Source organism: Oncorhynchus clarkii, chromosome 12, assembly GCF_045791955.1.
Source record: "Oncorhynchus clarkii lewisi isolate Uvic-CL-2024 chromosome 12, UVic_Ocla_1.0, whole genome shotgun sequence".
Classification (NCBI taxonomy): domain Eukaryota; kingdom Metazoa; phylum Chordata; class Actinopteri; order Salmoniformes; family Salmonidae; genus Oncorhynchus; species Oncorhynchus clarkii.
In genome coordinates, this window is record NC_092158.1 from 64,749,405 (window position 1) to 64,775,743 (window position 26,339).

The 26,339-nt window shown below is 41.0% G+C and overlaps 1 protein-coding gene across 1 annotated transcript in view; it reads right to left on the bottom strand.

Annotated features, from left to right (window-relative positions):
• Positions 1–2,444: 2,444 nt before the first annotated feature.
• The window catches only part of LOC139421020 (nuclear body protein SP140-like protein), a 28,601-nt gene continuing 4,706 nt past the window's right edge, over positions 2,445–26,339 (bottom strand). Inside the window, exons 2-15 of the mRNA XM_071171493.1 lie at positions 20,576–20,750; positions 20,100–20,324; positions 19,780–19,899; positions 18,408–18,541; positions 9,867–9,914; positions 9,224–9,272; positions 8,829–9,032; positions 8,033–8,172; positions 7,763–7,831; positions 6,055–6,182; positions 5,800–5,917; positions 5,568–5,642; positions 5,194–5,337; positions 2,445–4,980 (exon numbers count right to left, since the gene is read on the bottom strand). Of these exons, the coding sequence (XP_071027594.1) occupies positions 4,867–4,980; positions 5,194–5,337; positions 5,568–5,642; positions 5,800–5,917; positions 6,055–6,182; positions 7,763–7,831; positions 8,033–8,172; positions 8,829–9,032; positions 9,224–9,272; positions 9,867–9,914; positions 18,408–18,541; positions 19,780–19,899; positions 20,100–20,324; positions 20,576–20,750 (1,743 nt within the window). The 3' untranslated portion in view covers positions 2,445–4,866. The remainder of the gene's footprint in view (positions 4,981–5,193; positions 5,338–5,567; positions 5,643–5,799; positions 5,918–6,054; positions 6,183–7,762; positions 7,832–8,032; positions 8,173–8,828; positions 9,033–9,223; positions 9,273–9,866; positions 9,915–18,407; positions 18,542–19,779; positions 19,900–20,099; positions 20,325–20,575; positions 20,751–26,339) is intronic.

Consider the following 26,339-nt stretch of genomic DNA (forward strand, 5'->3'; position numbering starts at 1 on the left):
CAATCTGGAGATGTCACTTTATTGTAACAATCCTATTATACATAGCACAGCCTGAATCTGGAAGCAAATTAAAGTCCACTTTGAGCTTAGACCAATGTCATTCATGCTCCCTGTCGCCAGGAATCCCTCCTTTGCCCCTTCTAACCTTGATAACACATTTGAGCAATGGGGAGAGTTGGGGATAAGTACCATAGGGGATTTATACATAGAAGGGACCTTTGCTTCCTTTGAGTTGCTGAGGGAAACTTATAACCTTCCCAGAAGAATTTTTTTCAGATACCTACAAATTAGAGACTACGTTAGGAAACACCTCCCAACATTTGGGAATGCCAAACCTTCCATGTTTGACGGATGCATAAAAATATGCCCCACCTCCGATAAACTGATATCGCGTCTATATGATGCTTTTCAATCTGTTAGTACACCTTCCACTGATGCCATCAAGGCAAAATGGGAGGAAGAACTAGGGACTGACATCTCGGTGGCAGACTGGGACGAGAGCTTGGAGTAGATCCACACATGCTCCATTAATTCCAGACATCGTCTCATTCAATTCAAGGTTTTACACAGATTACACTATTCCAAAACTAAACTGCATAGGATATTTCCTGACACATCCCCTACATGTGATAAATGTCAGGCTACGCAGGGTACACTACTCCACTGCTTTGCCCTATGCTCTAGCTTGCATGGTTATTGGAGTGGAATTTTTGGGATCCTCTCTGAAGTTTTGGAGACTTCAATAGATCCAGACCCGCTTCTGATAATCCTGGGAGTATCTGAGTCCCTAAACGGATTAACCAACCCCCAAAAACAACTAATCTCGTACGGTCTCATCTCGGCAAAAAAACTAATCTTGTTGTTTTGGAAGAGGAGGGAAGCGCCCTCTACCAAATTATGGCTCAGTGAATTGGCAAACACTGTACACTTAGAAAGAATTAGATATATTCTGAACAATAAATTATCAACATTTGATCAAATCTGGCAGCCTTTCCTCTCCTACTTGGACGAGTCGGCGCTGTGAATTTGTACTTATTAACGCACTCTCAATTGTAATATTTGAATCTACCTTTGGGCAGCATGTGCTGGCCCTGCCACCCGAGCAGTTGGGAGGGGGGGGGGGGGGGGGGGTTGGGGGAATAAGGGGGGACATCTTCCCTCTTTCTTTCTACGTGTCCTTGTTTTGTATGTCGTGTTTTGTATTATTTGTTCTGCACCCAGAACTCTGGGTCTTGTTGTTCCTGTATGCTCTTTTATGTTTAGATAAGAATTGTATACCTGTCTTGTGTACCTATACACCATTCTTGTGTGTGTTTAATAAAAAATATTTGAAACGAAAAACCAGCAAATCAAATTGTTTGGGGAGAGACAACTGAGCACTGAAGGTGATCCTTGGTAAAGATTGCCACTCCCCCGCCTTTGGAAGATCTGTCTTGCCGAAAAAGGTTATAGCCAGAAAGGTTAACGTCAGTATTCAAAACACTCTTTCTTAACCACATCTCAGTAATGACCAACACATCTGGATTGGAGCTGTGAACCCACACTTTCAATTGACCATTTTAGGTAATAAGCTTCTAGTGTTAACGTGCAGAAAACCCAACCTTTACGAGAGCAGAAATCAGTGAAGCAGATATCAGAGCACAGGTCAGAATTGGGATTAGGAACAGTAGATGGGCAAGGGTGTCCATGCACATTTCCAGATGTCATCAACAGTAATTCAATCAAGGCACGGCAGAGGACAGGGAGAGCTCTGCATTGTTGATTTATGATATTTGAATGTGCATTAGATGGCAACAGGATCATATTATACAGCAATTTCATCAGGTAACATGAAAACAAAGCTGGCGAGAGGTGGTTAGAATAGGATGAGGGGGCCAAAAGTCTGTGTAACCAATAGGAATCAACATGCCACACAAAGTTGGGCCCCTTTGCAAAGTATGCTTGCCTTCTAAGTCTTCTGCATTTGAAACATGTAATTAACTTAATAGAATTACATTTAGGCTGCAATATGTGACTAGTTTCAGGAAGTTGAGCGTATGTTGCGTGTCACTACTTCACAGGAGCACCCTTTGAACGTAAACTTTTATTTTTGAAAATGTGTTTTTTGAGCAGAAATGCCTTCTGGAACATGTGAACTTTCAGCCTAGTTGGTTTAGCCATGGAAAAAGCCAGCAACCTTCCCGGTATCCATGATTGGCTGAGATAATGAGTGGGCAGGACATGCCGAGAGATTCGGATTGGTCTGCAATGTAGCACACTTCTGTCTATAATATTAGCTGGTCTGTATGTGTAGGTAATCCTTTCTAACACTGCTTTTTTGAAAGATATCAAGTAGTAGAACTGCATAAGTGTTGCTCTCCACTTTCCGGAGGACCGAGTTCTGAAATCAGTGGAATTATAGTATGACAGCTAAGGAGATTGTAACGCTCAATGAGAGCAAAGGATGTGGGAAAAAACACGCTTTAATGTCCAAAAAATCATAGGAACAAAATAGTATACCCAAACACAGGCGTAACTATAAAACAAAATAGTACCCTTACGTGAAATACTAGGACAGCGAGAAAACCCAACAAAACACTAACCCCTCTCACAAATACAGAAGAACAAGCCCGCACAAACAGAAGCGGGCTAAACAAACTTAAATAACCGCACCCTAACAACCAAACAATGAACAGGTGAAACCAATTAGACAAAACCAAACGAACACGGAACAAAGGATCGGTGGCAGCTAGTAGACCGGCGACGACGACCGCCGAGCGCCACCCGAACAAGAAGGGGAGCCACCTTCGGTAATATTCGTGACAGACATTGCAATTTGCAGACAGAGTCGAAAAGAGAACACACAGAATGTTCACATCTTCAAACTAAGGGCATCTGTGACAGAGAGGGAGAAGCGTCCATTAATGTATACGGGTAAGAAAGTCTAGCTAGCTACATTTTCAGATATTATACATTTCTAATTTTGTCAGAAAATCGTTTTCATTTCAAGTTAAAGTGTACTGTTAGCTAGCTAGGTAACATTAGCTGGCTGGCTAGCTAGTAACGTTACGTGTATGGTCTGTGCTGTGTAGTAATGTTATTCATATTTCAGAGATAGTTATAGCCTAATGTCAGGGTTGGGGAGTAACAGATTACAGTTACTGTTTTTTGTAATCCCTTACATGTAATAGATTACATATAATCCATATGTAAACCGGTAACTTTAATCCGTAACGTTACCAGCTAAAATATTGTAATCAGATTAAAGATACTTTTGAAAAACTAGATGATTACTTCGAGGATTACTTTTAAATTCCTAGCCTAGTGGTTAGAGCGTTTGGCCAGTAACCGAAAGGTTGCTTGATCGGGGATCCTTGAGCTGACAAGGTAAAAATCTGTCGTTCTGCCCCTGAACGAGACTGTTAACCCACTGTTCCTAGGCTGTCATTGTAAATAAGAATTTGTTCTTAACTGACTTGCCTAGTTAAATAAAGGTTAAAAAAGAGAAAAGGATTAAGATATTTGCAAAGAGAAACACACCTCTGTTGATTCAATGAGAGAGATGATCATCCAAAAATGATCCGAGTGGCGCAGCGGTCTAAGGCACTGCATCTCAGTGCTAGAGGTGTCATTACAGACCCTGGTTTGATTCCGGGCTGTATGTGAGACTATAGATGTGGACTTTGGAGATCAGGTTGTTTTAATTAAGCAGAATTCACTCTCTGCATCCTGCATCTGGATCCAAAAGAAAATAAAACATTTGTAGAGCCACATACGTTCTGAGAATCGTCGCCTCTTTCTCTCATCGCGCATCAAAATGATTTTAGAATACAAAAATTAGTACAGCCTCTCCTTATTATGCATCAACACATAACATATATTTTACATAGATAAAACCGCATACCTGCATGCAAAAGGAAATAAAACATTTGTAGAGCACATTTGTTCAGCAAATCGACGCCACTTTCTACAACAGATGCACAACACAAGGGACTGGGATCATTCGAGGAGCTCGCCATCGTTCACACAAACAATAGCCTGCTAATACCTGAGCTAGCTATTAACCATATGTTGAATTCAGAATGTTAATATCATCCTAAAAAGTAGTTACAGGTGCATCTTAACAAAACCATCAACTTATGAGTAACATCTAAATATACAACATTATTCATGAACAAAACACTGTGTGTATGACTTTGTGCTTAAAATAATCACATTTTTCTGAAGACGACAGAAAAAACGTGCCTACCTCTGATAGCGCATCAAAATGATTTGAGCACGAGCACGCAGGGCAATATGTAAGTACACACTTAACAAATCAACATGCCATATTAATATATGAACCTGGTGAAATTCACACAGTACTTTAACAACTGTTACATTAGCAGCGTATGCAGGTCCTGCATGAGGGCAGAGACCCAAAGCACCCGCTGACCTAACTGCCCTAAAGAGGGTGCTGCTGCTCTGTCTGATGATATTCTCCTCAACAGAACCACATTCTGGTAGCCTACACAGTCAAACAAGTACTATGTTGTACAATGTTTTAGAAATTCATGAGTTTATTTTCGCTAGAATCCCTGGACATGAATCTAGTGAGGCCTAACCAGAAGTAAGAACCTGGAAGGTGAGGAATTCTAAGGCTCTTGTATGAGAAGTTAGCAAAGCAACATTTACTGTGTGAAATGCAATGTTACCACCATCATTCTATTTCAATTATCATCACACACCCATTTTGACTGCCAGAACGAATGAAAGAAATTCATGAAAGGACTAGATGGATAATAATGTACATGCAAGTCTGTATGAAGGCTGTATAGAAAGACCAGGGCATGGTGAATATTCCCTGTTGTCTCATAGTGAGATAACAGTACAGACTTGATGAAGGCTCTACTGGCTGTTGGATGCAGTTGGATGCTGAAGCTGGATACTGAATGTACTCTTGAACTCTCTCTCAAATAGATCCTTCAATCTTTCACCCATCCCACGGAACTCTGCATTGTCCTTCATTAAAAAAAGACAGACACATTTGTATAGAAAACATAATAAACTAGAAATGCATAAAACACAACTCATTTAGCCTAATTCATATTTGTTATGGATTAAAAAAAGACACATTGTTAAAATGTTATACATGCATTAGCACAATTCCAAGATTTGTTAAAAAAAATGTTACCTTAATTCTTCACATTGGATACTGCCGTAGTGCAGTCTTACCCTGTTAAATGTGGCACAGTTGGTGAAGATAAGCAACACATCAGACACAAATTGTTGCACCGACTGGTAGAGATTCTGCTGCAGCTTCTCCACAACCCTGTCCAGCCATATAGGGGTCTTTATCACACTGGTGTAGTTTCTCACCTGGCAATGAAACATACAGACGGAGATATGTGAACTTTGACACACACACACACACACACACACACACACACACACACACACACACACACACACACACACACACACACACACACACACACACACACACACACACACACACACACACACACACACACACACACACACACACACACACACCACACACACACACACACACACACACAGAGAGAGAGAGAACCAAGCAAACTGACATTGATGCAAGGATCTGCCACAGCGATGTGTTCCTCGTCCGCATGGTATAGACACAGCAGGAGGTACTGGCATTCCTGTCAGAGTAAACACACCTTTATGTGAAGGGTCAAATATTGTTTACATTTAATTCTGAATAATTATTTAATGTCAAATATATGGTAATGCTTATAATGGACAGGCAATTGGAGGTAGTTGGACCAATGATAGAAGTCATTCATTCAGGCTCCTCACCAGTTGGTGGTCTGAGATTCGGCAGGTTAAGGCTTCCTGGTAGGTCATTTGTTTGGGGTAGCGCCACGACTGACTGGCCCTCAGTACACAGAATGTACACATCCACGGACAATCATCCCTGTGATTACACACACACACACATTTCAATTGTGCACAAAAAGCTGACAGCTAAGTTTACCTACACAGAACAAACATACCTCTCTTATATCAATCTCTTTCTCTCACTGTCTCTCATCAACCCTCAACTCTTCTCACCCCAGGATAGCATCATCCACATTAGGAAGATGACATCTCTGATGGAAGGAGCGAGGACACTCATCACAGCATATCAAGCTACCCTGGCTTCTACAGATGAAGCAGTCGTCATCGTTATCCTGATCATGCTGCCAAGACAGAGAAGAGAGGAAGGTGAGAAGGAAATGGTTAACAATCAAGCACCAACTGCCTGTTTGTGTGTTAACGAATATCGTACAGATTGGTTTCCCACACCCTCGGGTGTAAAACAAGGACATGCCTTATCACCAACTCTGTTTGCTTTGTTTATGAATGATTTGGCAAAATAAATGAAACAGTTAAATACTGGAGTAGGATATGATGATGAAATGCTGATGTATTTTTATGGCAGAAACTGAACAAAACCTGCGGAAAATGTTATTACGTCCAGTCAATTGGTTTTCAATTTTGTGGTGGTGAAGACATTCTTGAGTTTACTAGCAATTATACATATTTGGCATTAATATTTGGCCTTAACTGGGGACATGGGCTGGGATCCCTGTGGCGTGAGATGGAAGGCGTGCATAGTGAGACTTTGGAATAGACTGTTGGATGTGCCTTTTGCCAGAAAAGTTTTCAATGGGATCTCTTCATAGGAGGAGCCTGGGCAACCAAAATGTCGGTCGGCCCTTTTCCAGCAGTCTGACTTTTAACATTTGTACGAAGACCAAATTAACGGAGATATAGATACTATTTAAAAACAACTGATGACGCAATATGAAAATAAATTGGTGGGGGAGATGATTCATAAACCCAAATTGAGAACCTTTTGTTTGATTAAGGGTGAATTTGTGTGTGAGAGATACAGTATATTATGTACAACCTACCTAAAAGCAAGAGATCGCCATGTGTAAGACCAGGGATATTTCCCCTGCGTATTGAAACAGGTCGGGATAATGGATGAGGAAAAACGATGTAACTATTGTGACCTCGAATAAATAGAGAATAACATTCATTTTATCATCCATTGCACCTTCTACCGCGATATATATACACTTGTCCTTATTTCAGGAACCCACCAGATTTACCCTGGCAATATGTGGCTGAGTGATGAGGAGAAACTGAAATGTTTTTTTGTACTTTGTGTATTTCTGTTCTCTGAAGTTTTTTGATAAAGCCTGGAATAAAAGAAAAAGGGGCGACCTATAATTACATTCTAAAAGTATTTCGTTTTTATATAGCAAAGTGCACATATGTGTATAGATTGTCTGTAGGGCTGTCTGACAGTCTTCTCTCTGATCTCTCTGATCTCACACTTGAATATTCTCTTTGTGCAAGATCAGGTTGAAACACCTTCTGTTTAATTTTTCTGTATTTATGTATAATTTTTTACAGGTCTAGGGTTATTATTATTATTATTGCTTGGATAACCTTATCTACTATTATGTACTGATTTATTTTTCATTATTTATACAGTGCACACTGCGCAGAACACCAGAATAACTATCACTGAATTATCACTGTGAATCATTGTAATGCTTGTTTATGTGTCAATTAATCCCGTAAGGGATGGGTTGCCGACTGATGATTTGACACGAAAATGTCATTCATTCATTCATTCCCTATACAGTGATGTTAAGAAGCATCTTGGAATTTCATTATTACAACTGAAGCATTCGTTTAACCAATGTGATTTGCTGATTGGTAAGTGGGTGCCACCATGTTCCTGAGGATCGAGGGGGAAACTTACCCTGTCTTTGGCCGTGGAGCTGCACAGCTTGCACTTACACAGGAGAGAGTGGATGACCAAGATCTTACTCTGGAAATGAGAAACAAACAAAGACAGTAGTAGTACTAGTAAAACGTCTTTGAAGACAGCAAATGTTTTCACCACAGGTCCTTAAAGACCTTGCAGACTATCTTAAACCATTCCTTGTACAGTAGGTTGGTAAGTGCCAAGCACACATTTTTTCTCTCTAATCTTTCTTTCTCTCTCTCTGTGTTCTCTTTCCGTCTGTACCTCGATGAGGAGGCTGAGTGGTTTCCCGTCCCACTGGATGTCTTTCTTCCAAGAGGGATCTTCCAGATTTGACCCCCCCGTCAGAAACTCCACCGGGGTCATCCAGCGCAGCTCCGTACGGATGCTCTTTCCACACGACCCTGGGTCAACAGAGAAGATAGGGACAGGACAAACTCAAATGAAACCCTACTATAACCTTAATATACATTACATTTGGCGCATTACAGCTGACCAGAGTGACATGGGGCTATGGTAAAATAACATGTAGTGTATTGTCAACAATAGCTAACGGTTTGTCATTTACTTTACTTTATTACGTTTATGTTTGCAGGGACATTTTCAGTAAAAGTGCCGGTTTTAGCCAGTAGGCAAACTTTCTACCGCTGTCCCTGGGCAGTACAGACAATGAGCACATACAGAGCAGAGAGCAGCAACACATGACAACTAACTCTTAGTATGCAGACAGACAGAGCAATAACACAAAAAGCAACCAAACAAAAGACAGAAAATTAACAAAGAAAATCTACACACCTCACAAACTACAGACAGGTTGAGTGTTGTTACGTGTGTCTGAAGGCAGTGAGTTCCAGACATGGGAAGCTCTCACAGTGAAAGCCGTCTGACTGAAGGTGCTTTTCCTTAAGGGAACTATATAGTCACCTCTCATGGCAGACCTTGTGGATCTGCTGAAATGGGTTTTCTGCTTGATAAAAGCACTAAGTGGGGTCAGTATTTGAGGTGCAGCCAGAGAAAGAGGGTTGCCAACATGTAAAAGTGTCTCCAGTAAAATTTGTACCTGATGCAAACCGATCCTTATGTAGCACTCCATTGATGGCTCCACAGGTGACTTTGAAGACAGACTTTTTCACACCACAATGGCTGCCTCCTGTACTGCTCTCTCCAGCAGTGTTTGCCTGATCTCTTCTCTCTCCTTCCTCGCTTTCCTGCTCAGCTTCTTCTTCCTCCTCTTCCTCCTCATCATTGTCATCCTCCTCAGATTCTGAAGTAAAGATAAACAAAGAGGTTTAGGGAAAGATGGTTTATTATATAAGTGTGAAAGGTCAGGCCTGCGTCACAAAACCTTATAACAACAAAAACACAAAGTTAGAGAGACAACACCATCCCTTTTACCAGATAGTCATGTCTAAAGGATTCAGAAAGATTCCATTGAGCTGTGATTGGTGTATATACCTGTGATTGAGCCTGCTGATTGGTTAGAGAGAAACAGTGCTCTCTTGGCCTAGATAGGAAAAAAGGGACAGACCAGTTTTACATATATCAGTCACATAATAGACTCTTCTTTATCCAATATGGTAAGAACATGGACAAACAAAATGATCATTGGTCAAAGTATGATCACGCACAAGAAATATAAATTCATGCCCGTATAAACATCACAATATCAACGGATAAGGCTAAGCTGTTGTCAAGTTCAGATGTTGCAATAAAACTGATTAATGACTAACAATCATAAACAACATGTATTCAGATGCTATGACGATGCTATGACGATGCAGCACTTTCTATGCATTTCCAATGGTTCCACATGTTTCTATGCCCAGTATGGTAAGAGGTTGTACTTACAGAAGCTGAATTACCATGCTACCGTGTTACCGTTCTATTCATTTGATCCTGGATTGCATTGGATTGCATTCAGTTGTTAAAGGCAAGGATATATATTTTTTTTTACATAGAATGATGCTGTACTGTTATATAGATATACAGTATGATGTGGATGTACTAAGCATTTGAGAGCATTTGTACAACTAAATAGTCAAATAAAGTTTGGCTGTTAATCCAGAGAATGTGGTATATTGAAAGATTGATCTCCTACCTGTGCACTCTTTCTTCTTTTAATGTCTGGTGAAGTTAAATGACCTCCCTGAGGTGGGTGGAATGGTGAAATGAAGGGGGAGAGAAGGGGAACAGACATTGGTTTTGAGTGTTGAGTGACTGATTGGAACATCAGTGAAATACAGTGCCTTGCGAAAGTATTCGGCCCCCTTGAACTTTGCGACCTTTTGCCACATTTCAGGCTTCAAACATCAAGATATAAAACTGTATTTTTTTGTGAAGAATCAACAACAAGTGGGACACAATCATGAAGTGGAACGACATTTATTGGATATTTCAAACTTTTTTAACAAATCAAAAACTGAAAAATTGGGCGTGCAAAATTATTCAGCCCCCTTAAGTTAATACTTTGTAGCGCCACCTTTTGCTGCGATTACAGCTGTAAGTCGCTTGGGGTATGTCTCTATCAGTTTTGCACATCACATTTATTTTTTTCTCATTCCTCCTTGCAAAACAGCTCGAGCTCAGTGAGGTTGGATGGAGAGCATTTGTGAACAGCAGTTTTCAGTTCTTTCCACAGATTCTCGATTGGATTCAGGTCTGGACTTTGACTTGGCCATTCTAACACCTGGATATGTTTATTTTTGAACCATTCCATTGTAGATTTTGCTTTATGTTTTGGATCATTGTCTTGTTGGAAGACAAATCTCCGTCCCAGTCTCAGGTCTTTTGCAGACTCCATCAGGTTTTCTTCCAGAATGGTCCTGTATTTGGCTCCATCCATCTTCCCATCAATTTTAACCATCTTCCCTGTCCCTGCTGAAGAAAAGCAGGCCCAAACCATGATGCTGCCACCACCATGTTTGACAGTGGGGATGGTGTGTTCAGGGTGATGAGCTGTGTTGCTTTTACGCCAAACATAACGTTTTGCATTGTTGCCAAAAAGTTCAATTTTGGTTTCATCTGACCAGAGCACCTTCTTCCACATTTTTGGTGTGTCTCCCAGGTGGCTTGTGGCAAACTTTAAACAACACTTTTTATGGATATCTTTAAGAAATGGCTTTCTTCTTGCCACTCTTCCATAAAGGCCAGATTTGTGCAATATACGACTGATTGTTGTCCTATGGACAGAGTCTCCCACCTCAGCTGTAGATCTCTGCAGTTCATCCAGAGTGATCATGGGCCTCTTGGCTGCATCTCTGATCAGTCTTCTCCTTGTATGAGCTGAAAGTTTAGAGGGACGGCCAGGTCTTGGTAGATTTGCAGTGGTCTGATACTCCTTCCATTTCAATATTATCGCTTGCACAGTGCTCCTTGGGATGTTTAAAGCTTGGGAAATCTTTTTGTATCCAAATCCGGCTTTAAACTTCTTCACAACAGTATCTCGGACCTGCCTGGTGTGTTCCTTGTTCTTCATGATGCTCTCTGCGCTTTTAACGGACCTCTGAGACTATCACAGTGCAGGTGCATTTATACGGAGACTTGATTACACACAGGTGGATCGTATTTATCATCATTAGTCATTTAGGTCAACATTGGATCATTCAGAGATCCTCACTGAACTTCTGGAGAGAGTTTGCTGTACTGAAAGTAAAGGGGCTGAATAATTTTGCACGCCCAATTTTTCAGTTTTTGATTTGTTAAAAAAGTTTGAAATATCCAATAAATGTCGTTCCACTTCATGATTGTGTCCCACTTGTTGTTGATTCTTCACAAAAAATACAGTTTTATATCTTTATGTTTGAAGCCTGAAATGTGGCAAAAGGTTGCAAAGTTCAAGGGGGCCGAATACTTTCGCAAGGCACTGTAACTGTACAGTTTGTTTATTTACAGAAAAACAAAAAGGGTATAATGTGTAGCTATAGTTCGTTGCTCTGTCTGGCCCAATTTTCTGCTATATGTAATGATAAACCGATTTAGTGTGGTAAAAGTAGGGGATACCGGGGTTGGTTGCCTCATGGGTTGGTTGTGACAGTGCTAATTACTACCAACAGAAATGGACCTGTGTGAATTCTTCGAAATAACTCATCCACCTGGTCAGTTCATGTCAGCATGACAAAACATTGTGTAAGACGTGCGTACTGGCGGCAGAGAAGTCAGGCGCAGGAGAGCAAAAACTGTGTTTACAACGGCGCAGTTTAATAATAAAAACCACCGGAAACAGAACAATAAATCAATGGGTACAAAACCCGTCGCACACCAGAATAACATGCACAAGCAATACAATAAACTAATAAATTACAATAAACAATTCCGGACAAGGACATGGGGGGGAACAGAGGGTTAAATACACAACATGTAATGATGGGATTGAAACCAGGTGTGTGGGAAGACAAGTCAAAACAAATGGAAAATGAAAAGTGGATCGATGATGGCTAGAAAACCGGCAACGCAGACACCTGAAAGCCGCCTGAACAAGGAGAGGAACTAACTTCGGCGGAAGTCGTGACACATTGAGGTGAGAGGAATGTATTTTTTATAAGTACAACTAAAACAATAAATGTGTGATATTTTCTATTTTCTTTGTAAATGTTTTAATTATGGGAGTATCCATGAACATGTACGTTTGTTGAAAAGAGGAAAGGGAGAGCTATATTTCAAACCTATTTCTGAGTCCCTAGGTCAAGCCACGAGTTAACTAGCATCTTAATTTATTGAGTCATATCCCAGTCTACTTATTTTTATAAAAAAATATATTTGAACATTATTTAACTAGACAAGTCAGTTAAAAACACAGAGAGGGAGTTGAAAGTCCGTGTTGCCCAGCAACAGCCCCAAAACATCACTGCTCTAGAGGAGATCTGCATGGAGGAATGGGCCAAAATACCAGCAACAGTGTGTGAAAACCTTGTGAAGACTTACAGAAAACGTTTGACCTCTGTCATTGCCAACAAAGGGTATATCACAAAGTATTGAGATAAACTTTGTTATTGACCAAATACTTATTTTCCACCATAATTTGCAAATAAATTCATAACAAATCCTACAATGTGATTTTCTGGATTTTTTTTTCTCATTTTGTCTGTCATAGTTGAAGTGTACCTATGATGAAAATTACAGGCCTCTCTCATCTTTTTAAGTGGGAGAACTTGCACAATTGGTGGCTGACTAAATACTATTTTGCCCCACTGTATATGGAGTACAGGGAACATAAGGTTGACTATATTATTATAGACCTGCTAGATCTACTGTCTCATTTATATTATGACAGACCAGCTAGATCTACTGTCTATTTTATATTATGACATTTCAGCTAGATCTACTGTCTCTATTATATTATGACAGACCAGCTAGATATACTGTCTTTATTATATTGCAACAGACCAGCTGTATCTACTGTCTCCATTTCACTTTGGCCATTGTTATGGGCCTGCTCTCCCCTCAACAGCCTCAAATAGGCTATTTCATGTGGGGGTGGAGTGAGGCGGCAGACACACGCATCTCACATTTCATTACATTACATTTTTATATATTGCTACTAACATTTTTAAAAATCACAAATAATATTTTATATTATTAATTTCAAACAACGGCATTAGCATGAGAATAACTTACCAGTCCAAAACGATGTCCTCTCTGTTCAAAAAATATTCCTCCATTTGGGAATCGCTAAATGAATCGTCCTCCAACAATCTCTGTCTCACTTTCCCGATCAATTTCTTCTAAAATTGTTTGTACATCTGTATATCTAGACTTAGATTTAGCTTTCCCTGACTTAGTTGCCATACTGATTGATATAGAAACAGCTGAAGATGCGCTTTACCAAAACAACGCTGTGCGTAACATGCGTTCCTCCTTCCGGTATGAAACTTCAATGGCGAATGACCCTCTTTACCCCGGAGTTTACTTCATGGGTTGGTCTTCCAACACTAAAACATTACATATTGCCGTTTACCTCAGCTCATTGGCTATCTACCCAGCTAGATTTCAAGACAAGATTTCAAGCTCTATCCTCAGATAATCGCATCGTATTCTTTCGCAGTAAATCATTTTTAAAATCTGACAACGCAGTTGGATTAGCAAGATTCTAGGCTTTCGAAACATGTGAGACACTTGTATTTTCATGAATGTTTAATATGATTATTCATGTAGCGATCACCGTATGTTGTCGAATTTCATCCCGGTTCTGTGCGCAGAGAGGTTAATGATATCAGAAATATGACTGTTGGAGTTGTCACACATGCAGCTAACAAAATTATATGTAAATGTCTGCTATATCCAAATTGGAAGAGGCATGTGGAAGGGGAAGAAGGTAAGGCAGTTAGTTGTCTGTCGACCCTACATTAAAGACCAACATTTGTTAAAGAAAATTGTGATTACAAAAAAGTATACCAGTTTCCATTAATAACCCAAAAATTGAAAGCTGCGCAAAATAGGAAGAGATTTTCGATGTGCCGATTCCATGGTACGTGGTTTATGAACTGATACACAAAACAACACTGGATTAAAAAGTTTGTTTTTCCATTTAATTATTATACAAAATTCTTGCAACCAATAGAATGTTATGTATATGAGGGATACAACCAATCCCAGCTCTGGAGATTTTGCTGCGAAGAGATTAGATAACTTGTTTTGGTACTGCCCATATGTAGGGCAGCAGGTAGCCTAGTGGTTAAGAGCCCTTGTTGATGTGCCCTTGAGCAAGTCACTTAACCCTAATTGCTCCTGTAAATCGCTCTGGATTAGAGCATCAGTCAAATGACGTAACTGTAGCTTGTTTTGGTTCGCAAGTTTAGGAATGGCTGAAGCTAATCTTAGGAAAAATATTCATCTTTACAATCTGTAGAAACTATGATAATAGAAAGGTTCAGAACGTTTGTGAAACATTACAGCACAGTTGATGGAAATTAGAGATAGATGGAAGGGGTTGAGGGTAGCTGAAGTGTTGGACTAAAAACAAATAAAAATATATAAGTAATGTCAAATACACTGTGTCTGTAAAATGTATATAATATGTATAAACTAAAAGTAGAAGCCTAAGTATTGTTGTCCATTATTTTACTCCAACTAGGGGAGGAGTGGAAGGATTAGGGTAAAATGATAAAGAAGTAAACAAATATATTTAAAAAAATATATATGGGGGATTGGAATTTATGCAAACAATTACATTGATAGAACCCACAATCTATCAGCAATATTAAAGCTGGTATAAAAACATTCTAGGCAATAGTTCTGAAAGTAGGCTAATAAGCCAAAAAGCTAATGGTCCCTTAAAATTGCATCTTACATCACATTTGTGCAGATATGTGCACCACGTCATTGCTCTCTCGCTCGCTTGCGCTGCTGTGTGTGCATCTAGCTAGCTGTCACTCAAATGGCAAGGAGCTGAAGCTCATTGGGCAGAACTCTAATTGCTAGGGGGCTGGCCCACATGGGGGAAATGTAGGGGAAATGGCACCGCACAGCTCCCAGTGCACAGTCACTTTCAAAATAGGGATTTCATGGCTAATTAAATAAGACAGTCATTCTGCTCATATATTATGCATTTGTGAAATACACATTGACACATCCAGTCCAAAGCGGGAGGTTAAAAAAGAGAGACTTACTAGTCACCAAAGTTCTGGAACATGTCTTTAATTATCATTAAGGGGATAGCTGGGGATGGTTGTCACATGGAATATAGGGTTGGCTGTCACTATCATCATTGACACTGCCAATACACAATAAATCCCAAGCACTTTTGTGCTTGTGTTATAAAGAGGTCCCTTCATTGCCTCTCTCTCATATACACATTTTTCCTGTCATTTACTAAAAATGTCATGTAATTCTTAAGGCATAAAATGCAGAATTATGTTAGGAATATTGTATGATCAAAGAAAGGGTATTTCTAGAATCTGTTTGCTACATTCTTCACTTCTTGTTACAAAAGCAATAAGCAACAAGCAAGCATTGTGACAACCAACTCCATACTATGTGACATCCAACCCCACAATGGGGCTGGTTGTCACAAGTGGACAGTGTGTTTGAAAGCTTATAAAATTAAAAAAAATGTTATTTGTCACGCTTCAGATAATAAACAGTAGCAGCAGCATATGTGGTGAGAGTGAAAATATGTGTGTGTGTGTGTGTGTGAGTGGTGTTAGTATGCATGTGTATACATGTTATGTGTGTGGGTGTCAGGGATTGACATCGGTAACCGGGATCCCGGGACTGTCCCGGAAACACTCACACTTCCCATTTCCTTAAGAAATGTAATGAGATTTTTCCCCAATGTCGGCACTAATGCAATTCCATAAAATACACAACATGAGCAGCATTAGATTAGCAAAAAATAAAATTATCCTAACAGGTTGTCGCATGGAAGCCTTTAGCTTAGCGTATTTACTTCACACAAAGTGAGCATGAATTCAAAGCACACGCATAATTGACACTGCCGGACTGCACACGCGATTCGAATGCAGTTAATAAACCCGGGTTAAGCAAGCAGTTTTATTTGCTCTGAAATCTTTACATAGTGGTGCAGCCCAGCCGACAAGGTGGCGTAGCGCCCCTCTTATTTGGGGAGAACCCTGGCATAGGGACCATATCTTGGTTTTAAAAACTTTAAATGGACACTTCCAGTTGTTATGGACATTTTCCGGGACTCTGGATAATTATGAATTATTCCTGGTATTGAGACTTGGTAGATTCTCTGGAAAAAATGAATCCCAAGTGGGTGTATGTAGTGGGTGTTTTTATGTATGTGGGTCGGGTCTCAGTGTAAGTATGTGTTAATGTGTGGGTGGAGTCCAGGTTGTGTGCATAGTCAGTGCAAAAGAGTTATTGCAAAAAATGGTCAATGCTGGTAGTCCGGATAGCCGTTTGATTAGCTATCTAGCAGTCTTGTTTAGAAATCTTATGGATTGTGTGTAGAAGCTGTTCAGGGTCGTGTTGGTTCCAGACTTGGTGCATTGGTACCGTTTACCATGCAGAGGCAGAATTAACCGTCTATGGATTGGGTGGCTGGAGTCTTTTACATTTTTTGGGACTTCCTCTGACACCGCCTGGTATACAGGTCCTGGATGGCAGGGAGTTTGGCCCCGGTGATGTACTGGGCCATACGCACTACCCTCTGTAGTGCCTTGCAGTTGGATGCCAAGCAGTTGCCATACCAAGTGATGATGCAGCCAGTCAAGATGCTCTCAATGGTGCAGCTGTAGAACTTTTTGAGGATCTGAGGGCCCATGCTAAATCTTTTCAGCCTCCTAAAGGGGGAATAGGCGTTGTGGTGCCGTGTTGGTGTGTTTGGACCATGATAGATTCTTAGTGATGTGGACACTGAGGAACTTGTACCTCTCGACCGGCTCCACTACAGCCCTGTCGATGTGAATGGGGGTGTGCTCGGCCCTCTGTCTCCTGTAGTCCACTATCAGTTCCTTTGTCTTGCTGATGTTGAGGGAGAGGTTGTTGTCCTAGTACTACACTGCCGGGTCTCTGACCTCCTCCCTTTAGGTTCTCAACATCGTTGGTGATCAGGCCTACTACCGTCGTGTCGTTGGCAAACTTAATGATGGTGTCGGAGTCGTGCGTGGTCGGTCACTCAGTCGTGGGTGAACAGGGAATACAGGAGGGGACTAAGCACGCATCCCCGAGGGGCCCTAGTCTGGAGGGTCAGTGTGGCAGATGTGTTGTTGCCTATCAGTGGTTTCTTTGCAGCAATTTGACCATGAAGGCCTGATTCAAGCAGTCTCCTCTGAACAGTTGATGTTGAGATGTGTCTGTTACTTGAACTCTGTGAAGCATATATTTGGGCTACAATCTGAGGTGCAGTTAACTCTAATGAACTAATCCTCTGCAGCAGAGGTAACTCTGGGTCTTCCTTTCCTGCGGCAGTCCTCATGAGAGCCAGTTTCATCATAGCGCTTGATGGTTTTTGCAAATGCACTTGAAGAAAATTTCAAAGTTCTTGACATTTTCCGGATTGACTAACCTTCATGTCTTAAAGTAATGATGGACTGTCATTTCTCTTTGCTTATTTAAGCTGTTCTTGCCATAATATGGACATGGTATTTTGCCAGACAGGGTTATCCTCTGTACCTTGTCACAACACAGCTGATTGGCTCAAATGCATTAAGAAGGAAAGAAATTCCACAAATTAACTTACAAAGACTCACCTGTTGGTTTGAAATGCATTCCAGGTGACTACCTCATGAAGCTGGTTCAGAGAATGCCAAGAGTGTGCAAAGCTGTCATCAAGGCAAATGGTGGCTACTTTGAAGAATGTCAAATATAAAATATATTTGGATTTGTTTCACACTTTTTTGGTTACTACATGATTCCATATGTGTAATTTCATAGTTTTGATGTCTTCGCTATTATTCTACAATGTAGAATACATTGTAGAATAATAGTAAAAATAAAGAAAAACCCTGGAATGAGAAGGTGTGTCCAAACGTTTGACTGGTACTGTATATATATCCCAGAGTGTAGTAGTGTATGGAAACATTGTCCAAATGACATAGGCCTGATTAGAGTCTGAAAAGTGACCAAGCTGTTCAACTTTTCTGTGTTTTATTTGATGATTTTAAATCAATTGTATCCACGTCTGGTTGAATTGTGTTTTTAAATGGTCAAATAAATGAAATCAAAATATATGCTGTACCTGGATCAGTTTTCCCAGAGTGGTGCCTCTACAGCGGATACTGTACTTCCAGTTCTTTCTGCTCTTCTTCCCCCCAAACTCCTCAAAGCCACTTGGGGTGAACCAGCGACCCTGGACCGCAATGCACTTCTCCCCTGAGACAAACCAATGATGAAGTCAGACATCATTCACACCACCACAAATTAAAACCCTGCAAAGTAAAAATGGACCGTAGTACACATGTGCCTGACTGTGAATGAAACATGGGTCTCCTGCACATCACAATACTGTGTTAACCCACTAAAGACTATACATTAGATCTGGGCCCGTATCCACAAAGGGTCTCAGAGTAGAACATTTACAGTAAGTGCTGATGGGTAAAAAACTATAGCTATCCTTGAAACTATAAGAGGTGAAGCTATAAATAAGAGTCACATCAAGTCGATAGATATTTAGGACACCTCATGAGCTGTCCTAACCAGTTAAGAGTTATTAAGCAGGTGTCCAACCCGGTGCGGCTGGCTTCCGGGTTGGATGCGCGCTGTGTTAAGAAGCAGTGCGGCTTGGTTGGGTTGTGTATCGGAGGACGCATGACTTTCAACCTTCATCTCTCCCGAGCCCGTACGGGAGTTGTAGCGATGAGACAAGATAGTAGCTACTAAAAACAATTGGGTACCACGAAATTGGGGAGAAAAAGGGGTAAAAATGTAATATATATTTTTTAAATAAAATAATGTTTTAATATTTCTATATGATCAATCCATAAATAATATAGACCTACTGTGCATGTAACAGTATGTCTTGAGCTTTTGACAATAATGTCACATGAGACTTATTTCACAACTATATGCCTAAATAGTTATAACCACTAGGCTAATAAATAAACATGTTTTTCTTCTGATTATTTATTTACCTACATAACATCACTTTGTTAAAATAATATGTCAAAATTGGGCATGCCTATAAATTGGCCAATTGAAGGCATCTCGGGCTTATGTTAACTTTGTGTTCGATGAAAATGATAGACCTTTCAAAAGTATGCAACGTTATTGGCAAGTGAATTCATGCCTACTGTGCCAAAGATTTTCAGAGTTGATATAACGGTAATATTAGCAAAATTCCACTTTTAAGAACCATCAGAATTGGTTAAAAAAAGAGATGCATGCCAACATATTAGAGTAGGCAAAGTGATCATGCCGACGAAAATAATAGCCAACTTTTTACCATTGCAACATTTGATGTAGGCTACAGTCACATTCACCGGGGTTGCATGTTACCTATAGAGTTCACAGCTGGCAACACCTCTTCGTGATTGGCTATTCCCCATTTGCAATGTCAATGAGCCAACCATTACACACAAACATATCATATTAAGTCCATTGTTACGACGTACCTGTGGCCAGCTTGTTTCTGATGAGCATGCCTTCCTTGTCCCCACAGGTGACTGGGAGCTGGATCTTGTAGAAGGGCCAGGTCCAGATGTCAGATTTCTCCCCCTTGCAAAAAGGAGAACCTGCATTGGGACATGTTGGGGACAGTCATTAAGATGTGACTTGAAAAAAAAAATTTTCCCTCCCCCACTACTTCCTACGCTATGAATTCAAGAGTCAATATTTACTCAAGAAAATGTCTGTTTGAAGTTACAGAGGTACTTTAGACTTTCTGATGCAAGGCCTCCTCTTTCCCCCAGGGAACATGAAGCCTGGGACTCACAGTTTTTGACCCTCTGGACTTTCCTCTTCTGACTGGGGGTGGACTGGGTGGACGTGCTGGGCTTGCCCTTCTCTGCACTCTCACTTTTCTTTTTACTATTTTTCCTTCCTGTCTTTTTCTCCTCCTCCTCCTCTTCCTCTTCCCCATCCGCTGAAGCCTTCTTCTTGTTATCCTCCTCCTCCTTCTCCATCTTCTCTGGCAGATTCTCATAAAATGTGAACGACCCTACAAGGGATTGGAGGCAAAATTGAGCCAACCATGCAACCTAATTAATGTACACCTAATAACAAATTATAATAAATACAAATTTGATAAGGCTTTGAACCTCAACTTCAAAGTATCCACCATTGTGACTACATTTATATTATACTATTATACTAGGAGTTAGAATTATATATAGATATTAACCTATCCATACAAATGCCAAAATAATACCATAATAATACAATAATAAGAGTGAAGACTCCAGAACTGACCGTCCAGCAGGCGGTTTCGGAGCAGACGTAACGTGGGGTAATGCAGCAGGAGGTGGTCCCTGAACACACAGTTCCAGAACACCTTGATGCTGTTGGGCCTCTCTGCCTCCACCCAGTCCAACACCTGGTACACACCCTTCTCCCTCACCGCCTTATTCCTACACCGAATCAGCTTCTGCAGGAGGGGTCAAATACAACACCATGGTCCAATTGTGGCTGGAGTAGAGTGATACTTGATTCTCTAGAAGCAACTACCATCCCAATCAGTTCATGTGACAGAGTGGAATTCATGGACACACATCAGGCATTACTAATCAATGATCCTCAACTCCAATGTCCACTCTTACAATAACATTCAAAGACCTGTTATTTATATTGTTTGTACCCAGCTAGTAATAGGACAGTGAATGGTCTTAGTGTACACAGAACACTCTTAGAATTATTGTCGGCCCGCTGAACCCTGGAGATCCTCAAGGAACCTTTCGCGGTCAAACCGGGAAATGGTTACAATCTTTTATCCACCATTCATTTTTCCCATCATTTTTTAAAACACTAATAAGGGCTGTGTTTCATGTAGGCTTACCCTGGCATGACGTTTTGATAACCATGTCAATCTCTCTAGGACAAGGTGACATTTATCAATATATTTGCCTGTATTTAACCCCCCCCCCCCCTAAAATGAAATGCTAATTAGCTACTAATGTGGTTACAAGTCTGCCGATTAGAGGCATCGGTAAGAATCTCTGGATTAACTATCTAACGTTAGCTAAATGTAGTAATTAATAAATGAGCTACATTTCTTTAAATGGAAAATTCTGTGAAATGTCTTGTGCAAGTTTAAAATTGACACAATGCCTTTGCTAATGCAAAGGTGTCAGCTAGAAATGACGTGCAGGAGCTTGTAGTCTTGCAGGATGTCTACTTTGACGCTAATTAGCATTTTAGAATCTGAGCATAAATAGAGCCGATTGATAAAAGTCACCTTGGCCGAGAGAGATTAGGTGCAGTCCTCCAGAGGAATTAATGGAATTACTATACAGTAATGTTTCAGACCTTGTTTTGAGAACAAACAAAAGCTAGGTCTCAAGGTCTCAGCTTAGAGAGGAGAAGCCTCGTGAGATGTTGGTCGGTCACATGTTATGAACCAGTATTGGTCGGTCACATGAATGAAACAAAACGGTAATGATTAATTAAATATGCTAAATCATGCAAATATAACTTGTCTGTGTATAGCCATATATAAAGACAACTGCTGGGTCTGCCCAGGAGAGCTCCTGGTTGACATGTGTACTATGGTCCATTGAATTGGTTGGAACCTCTCCAGCGCGCTGACAATAAACAATGATTAATTTAAGATTGACTTCGAGTGATTGATTCTGCCAGCAGAGCTTTCCAGTGGGGGTCTGTGAGGAAACTCGGTGGCGCATTTTATGAAGTGTCAGGAGTTCACTTAGGGGTCATGATTGGGGCTGTACCAAATGATTGATCTATTAGAATAATTGATTATGCTTATGTTGTATTAATAGCAGGGGAGGGGTTATACGACCTCTCCCTCATTACATTTACAGGGTCCTAGACTACAGATTAACAATATATATAGATTATGAGGTTTAATATTGTTCCACAGTACTTTTCTAGGCTCTCTGCCTCTTATGAAGAAACTTCCTGAGAAATGTGTGACTGTGAAAACAGAACTCTGCAGGGGAGTGTAAGAGATAGGAGACTCGTCAGACAATCCACTATAAATCAACTTGGACATTTACTGCTAATCTTTTAGATAACACACTAAAAGCCTTGTTTATATAGCTGTGTAGGCATGGCTTTGGTCTCATGAGTAAAAGATAATGACGTAGGCAGTGACATCAAGAGAACTGGACTTTGGGTTTGATAAAATAAAATGGGACCTTTTCTTTGATGCAGAACTTACTCAGAAACATGCGTGCTATGTTCCTGTTTGTCAACTTCTGTCTGCAATTGCATTTATAAAGGTTTTTGAATGATTTAATTAAAGATAGTGTTATAATGCGAATTTCACCGATGAGCCAATGATTGACAAAGAACAATGAAATGAACCCCAACAGAAGCATGAGGGAAATTCCTGTCTGACCAAAAGAGGACAAGGACCCGCTCAGATCAGACCCTTACAGTGTGCTGCCCAGGAGGAGACACATCATCCATGAACAATTGAGGGACGGCAACTGATTTACGGAAGTCATTTAAAATGAATCTGTATAAAAATAAAAATAAATGATACAAAATTAAATCAAGGCGAGATAAGCATAAAAAGGTACCCATAGTCTTATAGAGAGAAGGCTATTCACTAGTTATGCAGTGGGGCAAAAAAAGTATTTAGTCAGCCACCAATTGTGCAAGATCTATCACTTAAAAAGATGAGAGAGGCCTGTAATTTTCATCATAGGTACACTTCAACTATGACAGACAAAATGAGGAAAAAAATCCAGAAAATCACATCGTAGGATTTTTAATGAATTTATTTGCAAATTATGGTGGAAAATAAGTATTTGGTCAATAACAAAAGTTTATCTCAATACTTTGTTATATACCCTTTGTTGGCAATGACAGAGGTCAAACATTTTCTGTAAATCTTCACAAGGTTTTCACACACTGTTGCTGGTATTTTGGCCCATTCCTCCATGCAGATCTCCTCTAGTGCAGTGATGTTTTGGGGCTGTTGCTGGGCAACACGAACTTTCTACTCCCTCCAAAGATTTTCTATGGGGTTGAGATCTGGAGACTGGCTAGGCCACTCCAGGACCTTGAAATGCTTCTTAAGAAGCCACTCCTTCGTTGCCCGGGCGGTGTGTTTGAGATCTTTGTCATGCTGAAAGACCCAGCCAATGCCCTTGCTGACGGAAGGAGGTTTTCACTCAAAATCTCACGATACATGGCCCAATTCATTCTTCCCTTTACACGGATCAGTCGTCCTGGTCCCTTTGCAGAAAAACAGCCCCAAAGCATGATGTTTCCACCCCCATGCTTCACGGTAGGTATGGTGTTCTTTGGATGCAAGCATTCTTTGTCCTCCAAACACGACGAGTTGAGTTTTTACCAAAAAGTTATATTTTGGTTTCATCTGACCATATGACATTCTCCCAATCTTCTTCTGGATCATCCAAATGCTCTCTAGCAAACTTCAGACGGGCCTGGACATGTACTGGCTTAAGCAGGGGGACACGTCTGGCACTGCAGGATTTGAGTCCCTGACGGCGTAGTGTGTTACTGATGGTAGGCTTTGTTACTTTGGTTCCAGCTCTCTGCAGGTCATTCACTAGGTCCCCCCGTGTGGTTCTGGGATTTTTGCTCACCGTTCTTGTGATCATTTTGACCCCACGGGGTGAGATCTTGCGTGGAGCCCCAGATCGAGGGAGATTATCAGTGGTCTTGTATGTCTTCCATTTCCTAATAATTGCTCCCACAGTTTATTTCTTCAAACCAAGCTGCTTACCTATTGCAGATGCAGTCTTCCCAGCCTGGTGCAGGTCTACAATTTTGTTTCTGGTGTCATTTGACAGCTCTTTGGTCTTGGCCATAGTGGAGTTTGGAATGTGACTGTTTGAGGTTGTGGACTTTGTCTTTTATACTGATAACAAGTTCAAACAGGTGCCATTAATACAGGTAACGAGTGGAGGACAGAGGAGCCTCTTAAAGAAGAAGTTACAGGTCTGTGAGAGAAATCTTGCTTGTTTGTAGGTGACCAAATACTTATTTTCCACCATAATTTGCAAATAAATTCATAAAAAATCCTACAATATGATTTTCTGGATTTTTTTTCTCATTTTGTCTGTCATAGTTGGAGTGTACCTATGATGAAAATTACAGGCCTCTCTCATATTTTTAAGTGGGAAAACTTGCACAATTGGTGGCTGACTAAATACTTTTTTGCCCCACTGTAAATAGGCCATGGTGGAGAGGTAATTACAATATAGCAATTAAACACTGGAATGGTAGATCGGCAGAAGATGAATGTGCAGGTAGAGATACTGCGGTGCAAAGTAGCAAAATAAATAAATAAATAAATACCAGTATGGGGATGAGGTAGGTAGATAGATGGGCTGTTTACAGATGGGCTATGTACAGGTGCAGTGATCTGAAAGCTGCTCTGACAGCTGTTGCTTAAAGCTAGTGACGGAGATGTGAGTCTCCCGCTTCAGAGATTTTTGCAATTCGTTCCAGTCATGGGCAGCAGAGAACTGGAAGGAAAGACGACCAAAGGAGGAATTGGCTTTGGGGGTGACCAGTGAGATATACCTGCTGGAGCGCGTGCTACGAGTGGGTGCTGCTATGGTGACCAGTGAGCTGAGATAAGGCGGGGCTTTACCTAGCAGAGACTTGTAGATAACTTGTAGCCAGTGGGTTTGGCGACGTGTATGAAGCGAGGGCCAACCAACGAGAGCGTACAGGTCGCAATGGTGGGTAGTGTATGGGGCTTTGGTGACAAAACAGATGGCACTGTGATAGACTGCATCTAGTTCGTTGAGTAGAGTGTTGGAGGCGATTTTATAGATGGCATTACCGAAGTCAAGGATCGGTAGGATGGTCAGTTTTACGAGGGTATGTTTGGCAACATGAGTGAAGGATGCTTTGTTGCGATATAGGAAGCCGATTCTAGATTTGATTTTGGATTGGAGATGCTTAATGTGAGTCTGGAAGGAGAGTTTACAGTCTAACCAGACACCCAGGTATTTGTAGTTGTCCACGTATTCTAAGTCAGAGCCGTCCAGAGTAGTGATGCTGGACGGGCGAGCAGGTGCGGGCAGTGATCGATTGAATAGCATGCATTTAGTTTTACTTGCGTTTAAGAACAGTTGGAGGCCACGGAAGGAGAGTTGTATGGCATTGAAGCTCGTCTGGAGGTTAGTTAACACAGTGTCCAAGGAGGGGCCAGAAGTATACAGAATGGTGTCGTCTGCGTAGAGGTGGATCAGAGAATCACAAGCAGCAAGAGCAACATCATTGATGTATACAGAAAAGAGAGTCGGCCCGAGAATTGAACCCTGTGGCACACCCATAGAGACGGTCAGAGGTCCGGACAACAGGCCCTCCGATTTGACACACTGAACTCTATCAGAGAAGTAGTTGGTAAACCAGGCGAGGCAATCATTTGAGAAACCAAGGCTGTCGAGTCTGCCAAAAATAATGTTGTGATTGACAGAGTCGAAAGCCTTGACAAGGTCGATGAATACGGCTGCACAGTAATGTCTCTTATCGATGGCGGTTATGATGTAGTTTAGAACCTTGAGCGTGGCTGAGGTGCACCCATGACCAGCTCTGAAACCAGATTGCATAGCGGAGAAGGTATGGTGAGATTCGAAATGGTCAGTAATCTGTTTGTTAACTTGGCTTTCGAAAACCTTCGAAAGACAGGGTAGGATAGATCTAGGTCTGTAGCAGTTTGGGTCTAGAGTGTCACCCCCTTTGAAGAGGGGGATGACCGCGGCAGCTTTCCAATCTTTGGGAATCTCAGACGATACGAAAGAGAGGTTGAACAGGGGGGTTGCAACAATTTCAGCAGATAATTTTAGAAAGAGAGGGTCCAGATTGTCTAGCCCGGCTGATTTGTAGGGGTCCAGATTTTGCAGCTCTTTCAGAACATCAGCTATCTGGATTTGGGTAAAGGAGAAATGGTGGGGGCTTTGGCGGGTTGCTGTGGAGGGTGCCGGGCAGTTGACCGGGGTAGGGGTAGCCATGTGGAAAGCATGGCCAGCCGTAGAGAAATGCTTATTGAAATTCTCAATTATAGTGG